Here is a 15697-nt window from a genome sequence, read left to right as displayed (position 1 = left end):
TTCTTGCTCCCTTGCTTACTTTTCGTCCTGAAGCGTGACATTTGCGTTCGGTGCTTATGACATAAGCCGGCGCCATTGCATGTCTTGGCATCTTCAAGGCTTCCCATACGTCATGAGGTGACTCAAAATCTTAAGAATCAGCCATTCTAGAATTCCAATCGTAGGCCAGTAATTTTTCCGGGGTAAGCCATTCATGTCCGGGTGCGAAACAGAGGGGGTTTGCTTACGAATCGCAATTGCCGACTATGAACGAATACGAAGAGGCTGCAAATGGAAATTGATTACGGAGTAAGCAAGCAGCACGATGACAGACTAAGCCTGAATCGGCAAAGCGTAATTGGTCTCATCAACAGTGCTCGGCATTATTTACCACATCCATCAATGATATTCAGAACAAAGACTTGAGTACCTATGGAGGATAAAGTTGTCTAGACTATGACGATCGAGCTGATGGGAATATGGCAATTGATAGCTGACTTGGCTGATCATGAACCTCAAGTTAGCCAATTGGTGTATCTCAGTAATAAGCCCAGAATCCCGGTTCACTATGACAGGCTGCTGGATATATATCTCACGAGTATCAGTTCTATCTCTACTTCGCCTGATATGAGATTGAAACAAGGATCTTTAAGATATTCTCATCTAGTGTAAAATGTTTACGCACTATTTTGGGTTCTGGAGAACAATTGAATAATAAAAGGATGTAAACCTTTCGCCAAATTGTCTTTCAGAATTCAAGGCTTGAAGAGCTCTAGGTAGTACTAGGTACACGCTATGGGGACCTGATAATCACCATGCATAACAACTGTATCCAACAACATATAGTTAATTGAAAATCCTACTTCGACTAGGGGCAATGTGATGCTATTATAAATGGATCGGATTAACCATGGACTACAATATGTTAAGTGAGAGACTATATTGCTATACCCATCAATTCCGTAAAAAAAGCTGAGGAGTAAAAATAAGCGGGCCAAGACAGATTCATAAAAGTTTAGTACATACTCTCAGTAACCTATAAAAATTGGCGAGCCAATAATAGAAATAGAGATAGTGGATTGACTCCGATTGAGTCACTGTGACTCAAACTTGCACTTGTGGATCGAACTTTACGTCACATTTCAATGGTCGCAGATTGCATATTGTACTTAAATATTCTGTATCGGTGCCTTAAAGGCGGTAAAGCTCCACCAAGAGGGGCATTTGTTCTGCCGTCGCATTGCACTCTGCGATTTCATCGGCGCAACTCATCGCTTGTACATAATTCAGTCAATATGGCCACGGAAGCTTCTATCGCGGAAGAGCTCCTAAAGAGGCCGCTGTATGGTCCGTATTTATTTTGACTTCGTTCCGTGCTGCGCCTTCTGTTTTGCATATAGTTCCGTCACTGACTCCCAGTTTAAGTGTATGATCTTCCGCAGGAACTACTCGCAACATTAAGCGCCAAAAGCGAGGACGATGCGATAAATACATCAGATAATGCAGTTAATACCCCTGAAAGGTCCGAAGATACTGCACAAGAATACGCGGTTGCGACATCTGCCTCATGCAATCTCTGCAATGTGTCTTTCTTGAATGTCCAAGAGCAGCGGGGCCACGTCCGTTCAGATCACCATCGATACAACCTTAAGGCCCAACTTCGAGGCAATTCCACATTGAACGAGGTTGAGTTCAATAAGGCGGTTGGGGAGCTGGATGAATCGATTTCTGGATCCGAGTCGTCATCGGAAGAGGACGAAGATGACGGGACGCAGCTCACTGCCTTGTTGAAAAGGCAAGCGAAGATCTCGCAAACAGGTGAAGAGGAGGATGCGCCATCGAAGAAGCGGACTGGAAAGAATCCTTTATTCTGGCTTTCGAGCTCCCTTCTACCTTCCAACACTTCGTTAGGTGTATATAGGGCTTTGTTCTCAGATGCTGAACAGGAAGAGCCTAGATACCTTGTTGATTCTCTCCAGAAGAAACAACAAGCTCCCATCAACACGCCACGGAATAATAGTCGGGCTCAGGGGCCTTCTGCATCATCTAGCCCACATGTATTCCTGTGCATGATTGGTGGTGGTCACTTTGCGGCAATGATCGTTTCCCTGGCCCCTGAGATTCATCGCAAACAAGGGGGCGTGGAAGAGAGGCAGGCACGAGTGATTGCGCACAAGACTTTCCATCGTTATACAACTAGGCGAAAACAGGGAGGATCGCAATCCGCCAGCGATGCTGCTAGAGGAGCTGCACATTCAGCTGGTTCTAGCCTAAGGCGTTACAACGAGGCTGCGCTGGAGAAAGAGATTAGAGAACTGTTATCAGAATGGAGGAAAATGATCGATGATGCCCAATTGCTATTTGTTCGTGCCACAGGCAGCACAAACCGGCGGATTTTGTTCGGCCAGTACGATGGCCAAGTTCTGAGACAGAACGATCCTAGGCTGAGAGGGTTTCCCTTCAGCACACGCCGCGCTACTCAGGGAGAACTCATGAGATGCTTCAAGGAACTGACTCGCGTGAAAGTGAGTCAGATCGATGAAGCCGCCCTTGCAGCAGCTGAGGCCAAACAACGCGAAGAAACATCAAAGCCATCTACTCCCCGGCCTCAACAGCAAAAGCCGAAAGTATCCAAGGAGGACGAAGCTGCTATGCTTCATACAACCCAAATACAGGCACTCATCCGCCGCTCCAAAATCCCAGCATTGATGTCCTATCTCTTTAAGAACTCGATTCCCTCTTCCTTCACATTCCATCCCTCAGATTCTCAGCAGAACTTCCGTTGTCCTACTGCTCTTCATCTCGCTTCAAACCTTAATTCGCCAGCAATGATTTCCGCCCTTCTTACCAAAGCGGAGGCAGATCCAACAACCACCAATGGCGAAGGGAGAACACCCTTCGAGCTTGCAGGTGACCGGGCCACACGTGATGCCTTCCGCGTCGCTCGTCACGAACTTGGCGAGTCGAAATGGAATTGGGATGCAGCCAAGGTGCCATCGGCAATTTCAAAAGCCGACGTCGACAGCAGGGCTGAAAGGGAGCGAAAAACTGCAGAGGAAGAGGAGAAAAATCGACGCAAAGCTGAATTACACCGCTTGAAGATGGAGGATGCCGCCAAGGAAGCTTTACAAGCAAAGCGTTCGGGTGGTAGAGCCTTAGGATCCGTAGAGAAGACGGCCTCCGAGAAAAGAGAGGAAGAGGTGCGTGGCATGACGCCAGAAATGAGGATGCGGTTGGAGAGAGAGCGTCGGGCACGGGCAGCTGAAGAACGTATTAAGCGGATGCAAAGCAAGCAATGAGCACTTATCGGCTGCAATTGATAGACAGAATGAGCCAGGTCTTATTCTTGGACACGATGTGCAACATAAAAAGGTATACCGATTTTTTACCAATGATAGAGATGAATAAAGAGAAGTACTCTTCTTTCCTAGATGTAAATGTTGACACATTGTATAAGAAATAGTGGTTGCATTACCTCACTCATGACCACCAAATAAGCCTGGTCGCAATAAATCATTACCGGAGTAAAAATTTATATCCTTGTCTAAAGAAAGCCACACCTTCTGTCATATCTATGTACAATATATCAAGAGCAGAACGACAACAAGAATATACAGAGGAGCGCTAAAAAGGTCCTTTGGTACATATATACAGCGTCCTTTCAAGGCTTAGAAAGAGTGCTTATGAATGTTGATGGTAGTCACCTTCCAGGTCTTGCCATTGTCAGAAGTCGTCAAGCCAGTGGAGTCAGCATCGGTGAGGCCGAGGGTATCACGAAAGGTGAGGTCAGCGGAATCGAGGATGATGGTAGTATCAAGGTACTCTGCACAGCGGGTTAGTTATCTTTCCTTTGGAAGACGCTATGGTAGTACTTACGGTGCGCAGCAACAGTGCTCTTGGAGGCGTTGTCCTGGGCCTCAACGGCAGTACCCCATCCTTGGGCCTGGCCAGAGCCTTCACGGCATCAGTAAGTGCGATGATGAAGGAATAGGGATTAATAACTTACTTGTTGAGAGACTCGAGACGACTTCGCCATTGATGGATACTGTCTGGTCATATTTGCCGGTACTATCGTTGTACTTATCTAAATGATCGTTGATTAGCTTGAAGGTTGCGAGCAAACAACGGTGCGAGCGCAGGGTGACTTACAATGCATGACAAGCTTGTCGCCTGCAGAGGCCGGAACTTGCTTTCCACCTAGTTGGGTTCCTGTTCTCCGTCAGCAATATGCACTTCTATATCTGCTTATTCGCATCCTTTACCTTGAAGAGTGCTTGCCCAGGTGCACCATTGACCGGAGCTAGCGCCGCAGTTTCTGCATGAGAATCGATTAGCATGTGTGACTTGAGCTGCAGTAGAGCAAATTGGGTTTCAGCCCAAGTACTTACGCTGCAGGGTCCGAGAAAGAGACGGCGAGAGCCTGGATCAGATCACCACCGCTGGTGCCCATTCCCGGCCAGAGTGCAAGACGATCCTCCTGAGGGCTTGGTGCTTCAGGCAACACCAGCGTAGTAGTCGCTTCACGGATCCATGACTTGGTAGGGCCGAGGGAGAACGCAGGGCCGAAGACGATGGTATCCTGGGCACTGGCCAAACCAAGAACGGCGAGGGAGGCAAGACTTCTGAGACCACGCATTTTCGATGTTGAACTTGTGATGAACTGGTTTCTTTTGCGTATGGAGTGAGAGGATGGAGAAGTAAAGTTTGCACCCTGTGGTTTATCTGCCTTTATATGGTAGACGGGCTGATCCGAAGAAGGCCCGTGGAAGGGTTTAGATCTACATAATTTCTCCGTCAATGTGAGTCGGTAGTTTCATTCCTTAATATCCTGAAACTGGCGGTGGATTAGCCCGCGGGTCATGGTGCAGCTAAGCTCCGGTCAGGGGCACACTAGTTTCATATCGGCAGATATTGTGGTGTGGTCATTCTTGTCCTGTCTCAATGTTATACAGTATTCCGACTCCACGGATGTTTTGGATAAAGCCTTGACAAGTGGAAGAACTTGTCTAGAACCATGATTGGTGGGTTGTTGAGGTAGGGCTATATTGCCGTGAGGAGTTTGGATAATGATCGGCAGTTGAATATCCCTGGGTCTATATTTAACTTATTCTAGACCCCATGGCATACTATGTTGGTTAGAACACTGTTGGCGAATTAATATCCAATGGCCAATGCAATTTCTTTGTGGTATATTGACACTCCTTTCGAAATGTGGGTTGATTTTAGTATATCTACCGTATTCGAGCCCTCTGAAACATTCCGAATTGCCCTGTACTGATCTGTGATTGCAACAACTGTTTCTACCGTTGAAGCTTTTCTGGGAAAGACGAATGTATTTGCGAATAAAAGTCTGTTTGGGGTCACCGAGGTTTATGGGACCGAGACTAGCTCTAAACTTGTTGGTGATATAGGAAACCTGATGTTCGCCTAAACATGTATGCCATTAGGGGACTATAGCTAACCATGGAGAGGTTGTCTTTCTCTGACTACCAAGGTAGAGAAACTACGGAGTAATAAGGCTACCGATACACGCGAATTCGGATGTGTTAGTAAAGTAAAGGATGACCGGGAGAATAGTATGCTTATATCTTCAGGATATTAGTTAGAGTTATTGTCTTTCAAATTTGTAAACGAAAGAGCCAGCAGTGGTATCGAGGACAATATGAAGCCTGGTTGTGCTGTGACGTCGTGATTTGATACCATAGCAGGTGACATGCACGAGATTTATCTTTATTTTCCTTGAGGCGTCTTCCTTCTGGCAATAAGAAACGACTCCTACGGATTTATTCATATACCCCCCCCCCCCCCCCCCTTCACAAAATTCTATGTTATTTATGGAATATTACATTATCACATACACAACTAGTAATCAACTAGCTCCATCCAACGCTCCTGCTCGGTTGTAACATGTCATCCCTGTCAACACCTGCTCACCTTGTTGGTACTGTATCAGTGTGGGATGCACAACTCAAAAGGGCTATCGATTCATTTCCTATATATAGCAACGCCGAAATATATGTCGGTCGTGATCAAAGGCGGTGGTACGTTACCATCTACTCTTCTCATTGAGACTTCCCGATACTGACTGAGCTCAAGTAACCATGTTGTGAACGACCCAGTTATCTCCAACACCCACTTGCGGATCTACACAATAATATTTGACCGAGAAAACCCCGATGAAGTTGCGCCTTTAGTATACGCTCAAGACTTGTCGAGGAATGGAACTTCATGGAACGGTTACCCCATGGGAAAGGGCAGGGGAAGTTTTCTTCTTAGTGACGGTGATGTACTGCAGTTGTCTCTGAGGCTCTCTCTCCAATTTCATTGCGCTGCACAGGGAAACGAAGATTGCTTTGACATGCTTCAAATGATAGAGATGAGAGTGATTCTCCCTATATCACGCGGGTCGTTTTGTGTTCACTGATCAAATGTGCAGGTGTTTGAAGACCAGTTCAAAGTTACGCCGCAAAAGTTGGGATCTGGAGCTTACGGGCAAGTACATATGGCATTCAATAAGGACACCGGCCAGCAACTCGCCTGTAAGATTGTCGACCTCCGAGCTTTGAAGAACAAGGCTATTAGGGAATCAGAAGACCAGCAGTCTAGGCACTTTAAAGAAAACGCATTTCCCCACACCGGAAACAGGTTGCTCGTTATTCGTGCTTTCAAGGAAGCCCTTCAAAAGAAGATTCAGGAGAAGCTTGACGTGTACAGCCGTGAGGCCAGAATACTTGAGAGACTCTGCCATGTAAGTTTCGTATGCACAAATCCATTGCCGGTCCTGACAAGACTAGCCCAATATCATTAGTATTGAGAAAGTTATCGAATCGAGCGATACAATGTGGGTTTTAAGATGCATTCTTTTGGAGTCAACTAAGTCTGGACAGTTACCTCTTCCAAGAACTCGTGACAGCTGGTGACCTCTTCTCCTACATACAATATAAAGGTGGAAAATTAGACGATATTGAAGCCGCAGTCATCGTGCGACAGATCCTGATGGCCTTGGGCTATCTGCATCAACGGGAAATTGTCCATCGGGACCTAAAGCCGGACAATATCCTTATGACATCTCTAGCAGATGGATGCAGAGTCGTACTCACCGATTTTGGATGTGCCAGACTTGTGCGGCCAACTGTTGAGCGGATGTCTACGCTGATCGGCACATTCGACTACAGCGCCCCGTTAGTATGACGCAAGCAGTATCAGCTATAGAGGCTAACCTTTGAAAATAGTGAGATGCTCAAGTCCAAGCAAGGCTACACAAAAGCCGTAGATTTGTGGTCACTGGGCTGTGTAGCAGCCGTGCTCCTGACCGGGGACATACCATTTAAGAACTCATTGACTGCTGATTCGACAAACCTTTCTCGAGAGCGCGAACTTGAGAAACTCGAAGCTGATATGAACTGGAACAAAATCGGACAACGTGCAAGGGACTTTGTTCGCAGGCTTCTCGTGTTTGACGAAGCGAACCGCATAGATGTTAAACAAGCGCTGAATCACAACTGGTTCACCAACCCAGCTCATCGCATAGAGTTCGAAGCGCTGTACCAACGGGCGATCAGGAGCTGGAAAGCTCGTACACATAAGGGCTCTCTAATTATCAAACTGAGTAGTTTAATGAAAATACCAGAGCAATGCAACGAGCCCACGCAGACTCTGTGCTCTGATGGCTATTCGAGAGTCGATTCGGGGCAGTCATATGCTACAAGAGATATACCATATCAGACAAGGAACTCACCAACACTGTCAGTCTCGCAGGAGTACGAGTTAGGTGGCGGACATTCCGCGTCCATGTCCACGACTCTTTCAGATCCTGAGCTCCCACCGCACTGTTGGGTAGGGTACGCAGACACAAGTCCACCACGACATTTACATACAAATCAAGACCGAGATTTTCTTGGCCCAGATACACAGGAATCTATTTAGCAGGAGCAAGGTCCTCACATACGAACCCTCAGTGCAGGATATGGTATGACTTAATTCGTCCGGTAACTGGCAGTACACGGATACACACCTATGGATGAACTATGGAATCAAGAATTCACGTCCTACGTTGAATAGGGTTCTAATGTCTCGCAGACATATACCAAACGGGGAGCTGCACGAAAGAGAAAAAGCATACAGAAAGAGGTAGTTTCAGGGAAGCCACGAAAAGGCCTAAAGGGAGTAATTACTGAGTCCAGCGCCGTATTCAAGTCGAGCTAATTCGAACATACAAACCTAATAATATATCCACTTCAGATCGGAATGTAATTATACTTTCAATAGTTTATCTCCCGCATAAAGCATAAGATTCGGGTAAGCATTGCATGGAATTCTTCACAGGCTAACCTAAACTTACTGTTTGAGAAGATATCGCCTGTGCGATGCAGATGCAACGCACGGTTGGACCAGATGCATGCATGCATGTATGTATGTATTGAAACTCTAGTAAAAGAGAACGTAGGAGAAATAAGGAAGTTTTGTGTTTTTGATTAAAAAGGAGAAAAGAAAGGCAACAAAGCCAGACTCGCATCGATTCTATTTTTTTCGAAACAGGCACCTCGCCCCTGAGAGTTACCTCAAACATCCACTCCCTTCCCAGGGTTGACGTCAGCAAGCTGCTAGGACGTGATACAAAAATAGCTCATCGGTTACGGCAATAAGACTAGGACGGAGCAAAGGACGGAGCAAAGGACAGGTAGGAAGGGACCAGAAAAGATGGCAAAACCAGCAAAGAGAGCAAAAGGAAGAGAGGAGAGAAACAGTACGGTCTACAGAGCGGTCTTCGACAATGTACCACAAAAAGGCTGAGAGCGGTTACTGAACTTGAGCAGCCGTATGATCCTGCAAATAGGGAGAGCTAGGAAGAGGCAAAGAGGGAGAAGGAGTTATGGTCTCCAGGTACCTCCTGGACCCTTTCAAAGGACGATCTTCAATGGGCTTGATTGTACCCTTGATTTGGCAATTCTAGGTCTATTATTAGGCACTTGCTTCCTCTACGTTGGGTAATCAGTGTATCTCGATTGGAGGGTATGACGTTGACAGTTTTGGGTCATGTAAGGTGCCATAATGGTGGATTTATTCATTGAACAGCTTTGAGATAATGCAGGGTGAAGACGAACTAGGGATCTGGGATCCGGGGACGTGCTACTATGTTGAGTAACAATGGGTTGTCCTGAAGGGGTCAAGGAGAATTAACCTGGGATGCGCGGTGACATCAACGGGGGAAGACATTCGCTCGACATGTCTTGTTCTTTCATCAATAGTAGAACAAAGACGAGGAGCGACACGTGCTATTGGAGGAGCAGACAGTGAGAACCGTCTTACCAGCCACCCACAGGCACGAGAAAGGTTATCATCGATACAAAGGGTCGACAGATGGCATTATCGGCGGAAATGGATCAGACCTTACCACAACCGGCAATACAAGGACTTGCATCTGTCAAATGATAATGCAGGTGCGCGTTGAATGTTCTGCAGACTCGTGCCCTGTGAACATGGTCCCCACTGTGCGGCGATTTTCTCGCATCTGGTTGCACCGGTTCCTGATACCCCTTGCATGAGTCTTGGATTCCACCTGGAGGCTGGGGTACAGCTGAAGGGTCGGTGTTTTTTGCGTTTGGCTGTCTCGCAGTAAGCTTTCCTTAGGGACTCAGTATCCATGTCCTTTGGTTTTACTTGCTATTGTAGCGAATAGTAAGTTGTCATTGTTGGATAATTGTATGAGGGGTGAGCGACCCTTCCCAGCCTCCTGGGTTCCTGTACTCTGTACTCCCATCGACTCTCAATGAGCGGGATTGGGCCATAGCTTAATTTCCTTTGGGCCGTTCAGATGATGTGGTTCTTCCGGAAAGAGGTCTATCAGCTTGGGTTAATGAGTCTGATCTGTGGATTGCCATCTATGCTGATGCTGATGCAACTGTTCCGTCCACCAAGTGGTACCCTGGCGCATTCGTAGAATTTGTTGCAGCAGGCTGCGAGATAACGCGACATTGTGGATTCCTCCGACCAAATCCCCCGAGACCAAGGATCAGGACCACCTGATTGTAAACGCAAGGCGCCGCAATTGCCCGAATGCGCGTCCGTGACGGGTGGTGGCGGGGTTGCAGTTTCAAAACAAGGACATCAATAGATCTGAGTCAAGACACACTTACCAACTGTATATGCTCCAAGACACAAATAGAAAGGGACGATCAGGCAATCCCAGATGCTGCCAATGGCACCATTAACTAATTGGTTTGAGTTTCATCGCACCTCAAGCAAGAATGCGGGAGTGACGACCCTTGGCCCTTCAGGGAAGCAAGGAGGCCGCGTATCTCTGATAAGATCGCGCACGATAGGAGGAAATTCATCTAGCCACTTCATTTTCTCGGACGATTAACCGGATCAGCAACGCCTTGAACAGGGGGTTGGCTCCTCCTCTAGTCCTTCTTCTCGCCTAGTCCGAGGACGATAATATCGCTCATGCAGGTGGTGGGTTGATGTTCGTAACGTGACTTTGTCATCTGAAGCCTTCAAACGGTCGTAGCCTTATCAACCCCGCCTGTGATTGGTGGACGCGTGGCGTGTCGTGACGCGGAAATACGCGACGCGTTCGCGATTCCGATAGTGCATGGGGCAATATAACCCAATTGGGAATACGGAGTATAGAGATGTGCCAATGAAGTCAAGTCAATTGGGGATAAAAGAGTTGCCTGATAATTGAGTCTTATGTTCGGGATGAAGGCGCTCTTTAATAGTCATTTGCTGAAAGGGTTCATGAGCGGGATGAATCAATGTTGACGCTCCTCCAGGAAGAATGGGAGAGAATGGAATCCAGGTCTACACTCTAATCTTGGATCTAGGGTATATCGAGGAGCTATTGTACTAGTTGTAGGGTGAATAGAAGATAGAGAGTGGACTACTTGTGTTTTCCTCAACATTATAGTATAACTGTTTGCATAAGTGGCTACGACAGAGCTTGGCCAATATCGAATTCAACCGCCACATATGCTCCGCTCTGATGAAGAGCATTGATGCTGCAAGTGACAATTCGCATGCATTGCAGCACCTGCAATGCAAGTCGAAATTCATACTGCAACAGCACGAGCCATGAAAGAGGATGTCGTCACGTATTGCAGACAGGATAAAAGTGGGATGATGCATAATAAGCAAGGGCGTGAGACGGTGCTGGTCGCACACCCTGTCTTCAGTAAAGTCAAAAATAAACCCGTCTCGTGGTGGCTGTTCGGCGGTTTTCTTGCTCTCTCGGATAATGCCTTGCTTCATGCATCCCTCTTTGAAGACTCCCTTTTGTCCTTGTCTCACTACAGCCGAGAAGAGGGTGGGAGGGGAAAGATTGTAGTCTTTGTAGACCTTCATAATAGAGCCATTCCCCTGGAACAGGGAGGAGAAGAGAGCAACAGCCCTGGGTAGAGAGAAAGAAGGAGAGCAAAGGAACCCTGAGGGGATATGATTAGACTTGAATCATCCATCATTCTTCGCTAAGACAATCCTGCCTGGTTGAGAAGAACTTTTGTTTGCTTCACTTCAACTTTTCATCATTGTAATTTGGAAACTTGCACTCGGAAGTGGTTTCTCTCGTCATTCTTTTGACATTTTTGCAGGCCATTTTTCTGGAGCGGCTTAAACAGTGGAACGGAGTCGACAAAGCACTTTGTCGTTTGCGGAACATTCCTCTCCTTTTCCCGTTTCCAAAGTTATCGCTCCCGCGCCACTCCCACTCATTTCCCAACGTTGATCCATCTACCCACTCCCTCATCATCTATCTATCAACCCAGTTGTTCACCTTGTCGCATCGCTCGGAACAAGTCGACGTCGAAGCGCTGATATCAAAATTCCTATCGGTCTGAATTTCACCACCCAGTCTCTCCCTGGTCTTATCGTGACCTCCTCCGGCGCAAATCCAGCGCTGCCCGCGCAACCGGCGCACACAACAATCCGCGATCTTGACCAACCACCATACCCTCTACTATCGCACATTCCTTCGTGTCTCAATATCCTCTCCACGCAATTATCGCACCTCTGCGCAATCATGTTGCTCCCATCTGCTTTACCCTGCGACATGCGCCGCCCCGCGCCTCAGTCATGCCTGGATCCCAGCCGCCAATTCACAACCCCCCCACCATCCGACGATGACTTCCCATCTAGCAATGGCCTCTTGGGCACCTGTCGCGCCCTCCAATCGCTTCTAAATGCATCGCCCGCCCCTTCGCCACGATGCGCAAAGCCAGAGCGCCTCCAAAGTCCCCTTCACTTCAGATCCACGCCTTCCGCCCGGTCGCGGAAGCAAAGGGACCCCAAATCATCACCCAAGCCTTCGCGAAGCGCCAACAAACGCAAGCGCGATCGCTGCGAGGGAAATGATGACACCAGCGACACAGAAATTACTACTCGTGGCATGCGCTTCTCGACCCCGAAGCGCACTCGTCACGCCCCCTATGAGCTTCCTTTGGGTCTCTCGCAATCAGACTTCTATGCCCTCCACTCTCCACCAATCTCACAGTCGCCTCCGTCGCCTGCGCATTGTCGCCAACTGGAACTAAGTCCGGAGCAAAGCGCACAGCTGTTTAACCCCGACGCAGTGTTGCCATCTATCGAGGAGACGCAAGAAACTCCGTCAAATGAGACCTGGAATGCGGACGACGACCAGCGACTTGTCGAGTTGGTTCTTCAGAATTTCCAGCTTTCCCAGCGAGATCTGGAGGACTATGCGCGCCGCATGGGCAAAGACGATGCCAGCGTCGGACGTCGATGGCAGGCTCTTGTGGGAGGGGGCAATGTCGGGCTACGAGGTCGACGAGTGGTTCGTCCTCGTTGGGTATAGAAGCCCACTCTTTTCCTCTTTCTTCTTCTCCACGACCCTCGCACCCTATCCTTCCTCTCCCCATCCTTTCTTCACCTTTCTATGAACATCTTTGACGGATATCCGGTATCATGTATTCTACGGGCTCACGGTTTGCTTTTTCTTTCGACTCCACACCGATGTACTACTACCCTATCTCTTCTTCACAACTTGTCTTTTTGAATTTATCCCCGTCACGTCTGGACTGAGATTGATTGTCCTCTTCATTCCCCCACCTTTACTGTATCACACTTCCGCTCTGCTTTCACCTTATGAGTTCTATGTATTATCTACGTGCCAGTGACTTGAGGTTATCGACTGTACACCAGAGTGTGTCCCTCCTCCCTTCGATTTTCTTGTATGATTTATCTTTAACCTTTTCTTTTTTTTTTTTTTCTTTTTCTTCAATACTGTGATGTGCATTATTAGTTGCTTTTATTTTCCTATACGGACAATGGTCTCGTGTCTGGGGATAAGAATGGGTTGGATCAAAATCAATATTCTTTTTCTTCTACTTCCATATAGGAATCTTCTTCATAGCGTATTTAAGCTTGTAGAGGCTGTTAGATATAAGATTAGAATGGATATAGCACTCTGGTCTAGGCACATGGTACATTGTGTAGTGGCAGGTTTGGAAGGCATGTGGTTTAACTAAGACTCAGGTACCTAGAGTGGTTACCACTGGAAAACGAAGACTAGGTTTTGGTATGAATGTTTATGTTTATTTATTTATTTGTTTTTGAATGTGATCTCTTGAGTGGATGTAACATGACTGACTTTTCTTAGGGTTACTTTAGGTATCCCTGACTAGTACCTCGGAGTTTCTTCCTGAGTGGTACTGTGGATGGAAAGACTGCGTTCACATTACTTCAGTTCTGCTCATAGATGTTTCTCAGGTTTATTCTATAGACCAACGGGTGGGAAACGGTAGGAAATGGGCTGATATTTATAATAGAAAAAAAGGCTTCACAGAAAACTATACAATTATAGTCTCGCTCATACAGTACATATCCAGGAAAGAAACACGAACCACAACGCCAATACACCCAACCTATGGTTAGTTAATAGATACTGATCCTGACAGTGATGTCGATAATGCCATTGCTAATGATATAGATGAATGGTGAATCTGGCTGCCTGGCCTGCAGTGACAAGCTAGAATCTATTGTATCGTTAGTATCCCCATAGTCGATAGCAGTAAGTTGGGGATGGAAGGGAGGATGGCAAAGAACGTACCGGATTTCGTAACTTCCTGCTCGAGTCATATACCGTACCCATTTCACACTGCTATAGTTGCTCTTCTCGAAAACCTTGAGGTACCGAACCAACAGTCCGCTACTTGTGAACATGAGAAGACTGAACGAGAGACTGAGCGGCGGCCGGCTCCAAGCTTTCTGATGTGTCATGCTGGTGAGCGTTGCCTCGGCCGTGAGCACGTACTCGCTTCCACCGGAGAAACGGGCGATCTTCCAGACAATGTTGTTGTGTTCGGGTTCGTACTTGGCGCGGCCTTGACTGGTGCGCTCGGTGGTTTTGGCTGTGTTGAGCGGCGTTGGGATGCGGATGACGACGTTCGTCGCAAAGAGCTTCGAGCTATAGTTCGCCTTGATGGCGACGCTGTATTCGACCTTCGTCGTTCCCACTTCCCTCACGATGGGGTGCACCTTGAACGGGAGGTTTACGTTCTCCGTCGCGCGGTATCGCATGAGCTCAAACTCGCCGTCCGGCGGAACAAACGAGATGATCCGGTCTGCGTCGAAACGGCCCAGTTTCACGCATTGGTGGAATTGACAGTCCTCAAGTGTGACGGAGCCCGCTGCGGCGCGAGTCCCCTTCGTTGTTATGCCCCGGCTACGGGAATCTGGGCCACTGGTCGCATCGGTATCGAGGAGTAAGCGGTCGTTGAGGCCGAACTTGCACTCCGGCGTGCCGGAGAGGTAGGCGCGCATGACGATCTGGCCGTTGACGTCGGCGCGGAGCACGGTGCCAGTCGCGGACATGAGGAGGTTGACATCTTCGATCACATCTACGAAGGCCTCGTTCTTGCGGTATTTGATATCGGAGCGGCGCCAGGAGAGCGCGCCGGTGGCTTGCATGGTGATGCGGCTCGAGTCGGTGGGGTTGTTGGTGATGGCGGATTTAACTCCCTCGGTCGTGATGTACATCTTCAGGGTGTCCGTTTCCGTGTTTTGGGGGTATCCGAAATCGAGGATCTCTGGATCATATCCGTTAGCTCTCTGTCCTCACCGACGGTCTGTCTGTTCCCCTTTTCCTCGAGTCCTGGCTTCCATGTCACATCCACCCCACCAACCCGCATGCCCAGCTCCATCATAGCTCAGAAGATTAACAGTGTGATCACTTACCATCCAGCAACTCATAAACCAAAACAAAATTATTCTTGACCGCCTCCTCATCGAACTTCCCAAAATAGCTCTTCCCCAGTAGCACTAATCGATACAGAAACTCAAACACGAGCGCCGCATTGGCGTTGCTCTTCGTCACCGCCACCAGGTAGATATTCTCGTGCTTCACATGGCTGAAGGTCGTGGATCCTAGCGTGAGAATGGGCGAGCGTACTTGCGGGTTGGAGATGACCTGGATGCGAAAGATGTCGGCTAACCGGGGGCGACAGTCATTGCGGAAGGCACGGAAGATGAGATTTTCGCCTTTTTGATTAAAAATTAGGATACCGGAGAGCATTGTGAAGGAGTGGGAGGGGAGGAGGGAGGGGAGGAGGGTAAAGGGGAAGTGTGAGGGAGGTCGCGAAAAGTTCGGGGGTGGAAAGTTGGGCTTAGAGATCGGCGTCGAGTGAAAGTAAGCTTCTGGACTGAGGGACGTGGAGAATCAATTTAGCTGCGGTCCCTGTTTTAAATCTACCCCCGTCCACCAAAT

At 48.0% G+C, this 15697-nt stretch overlaps 5 protein-coding genes across 5 annotated transcripts; 3 read left to right on the top strand and 2 right to left on the bottom strand.

Moving 5' to 3' along the window:
- Positions 1-1274: 1274 nt before the first annotated feature.
- ABOM_009614 (putative C2H2 finger and ankyrin domain protein) lies at positions 1275-3278 on the top strand (the record flags this gene model as incomplete). The annotated part of the gene is made up of 2 exons (XM_022536742.1): positions 1275-1326; positions 1405-3278. 2 exons carry the CDS (start codon positions 1275-1277, stop codon positions 3276-3278), a joined length of 1926 nt encoding a protein of 641 aa, XP_022386322.1.
- Positions 3279-3647: 369 nt separating this feature from the next.
- ABOM_009613 (uncharacterized protein) lies at positions 3648-4615 on the bottom strand (the record flags this gene model as incomplete). Its single annotated transcript, XM_022536741.1, has 6 exons — positions 3648-3802; positions 3856-3933; positions 3986-4063; positions 4129-4188; positions 4242-4294; positions 4368-4615. 6 exons carry the CDS (start codon positions 4613-4615, stop codon positions 3648-3650), a joined length of 672 nt encoding a protein of 223 aa, XP_022386326.1.
- Positions 4616-6355: 1740 nt separating this feature from the next.
- ABOM_009612 (putative calcium/calmodulin-dependent protein kinase type) lies at positions 6356-7905 on the top strand (the record flags this gene model as incomplete). Its single annotated transcript, XM_022536740.1, has 5 exons — positions 6356-6361; positions 6416-6727; positions 6774-6820; positions 6867-7160; positions 7212-7905. 5 exons carry the CDS (start codon positions 6356-6358, stop codon positions 7903-7905), a joined length of 1353 nt encoding a protein of 450 aa, XP_022386327.1.
- Positions 7906-11995: 4090 nt separating this feature from the next.
- Positions 11996-12787, top strand: ABOM_009611 (uncharacterized protein; the record flags this gene model as incomplete). Its single annotated transcript, XM_022536739.1, has 1 exon — positions 11996-12787. The coding sequence occupies one exon, from the start codon at positions 11996-11998 to the stop codon at positions 12785-12787; it is 792 nt and encodes a 263-aa protein (XP_022386325.1).
- Positions 12788-13960: 1173 nt separating this feature from the next.
- On the bottom strand, positions 13961-15505 carry ABOM_009610 (AP-2 complex subunit mu; the record flags this gene model as incomplete). Its single annotated transcript, XM_022536738.1, has 3 exons — positions 13961-13967; positions 14042-15020; positions 15169-15505. The coding sequence occupies 3 exons, from the start codon at positions 15503-15505 to the stop codon at positions 13961-13963; spliced, it is 1323 nt and encodes a 440-aa protein (XP_022386308.1).
- Positions 15506-15697: the final 192 nt, after the last annotated feature.

The sequence above is a fragment of the Aspergillus bombycis genome, assembly GCF_001792695.1.
Source record: "Aspergillus bombycis strain NRRL26010 chromosome Unknown contig00086, whole genome shotgun sequence".
Taxonomy (NCBI): Eukaryota; Fungi; Ascomycota; class Eurotiomycetes; order Eurotiales; family Aspergillaceae; genus Aspergillus; species Aspergillus bombycis.
This window is presented reverse-complemented; position numbering and strand designations above follow the sequence as displayed.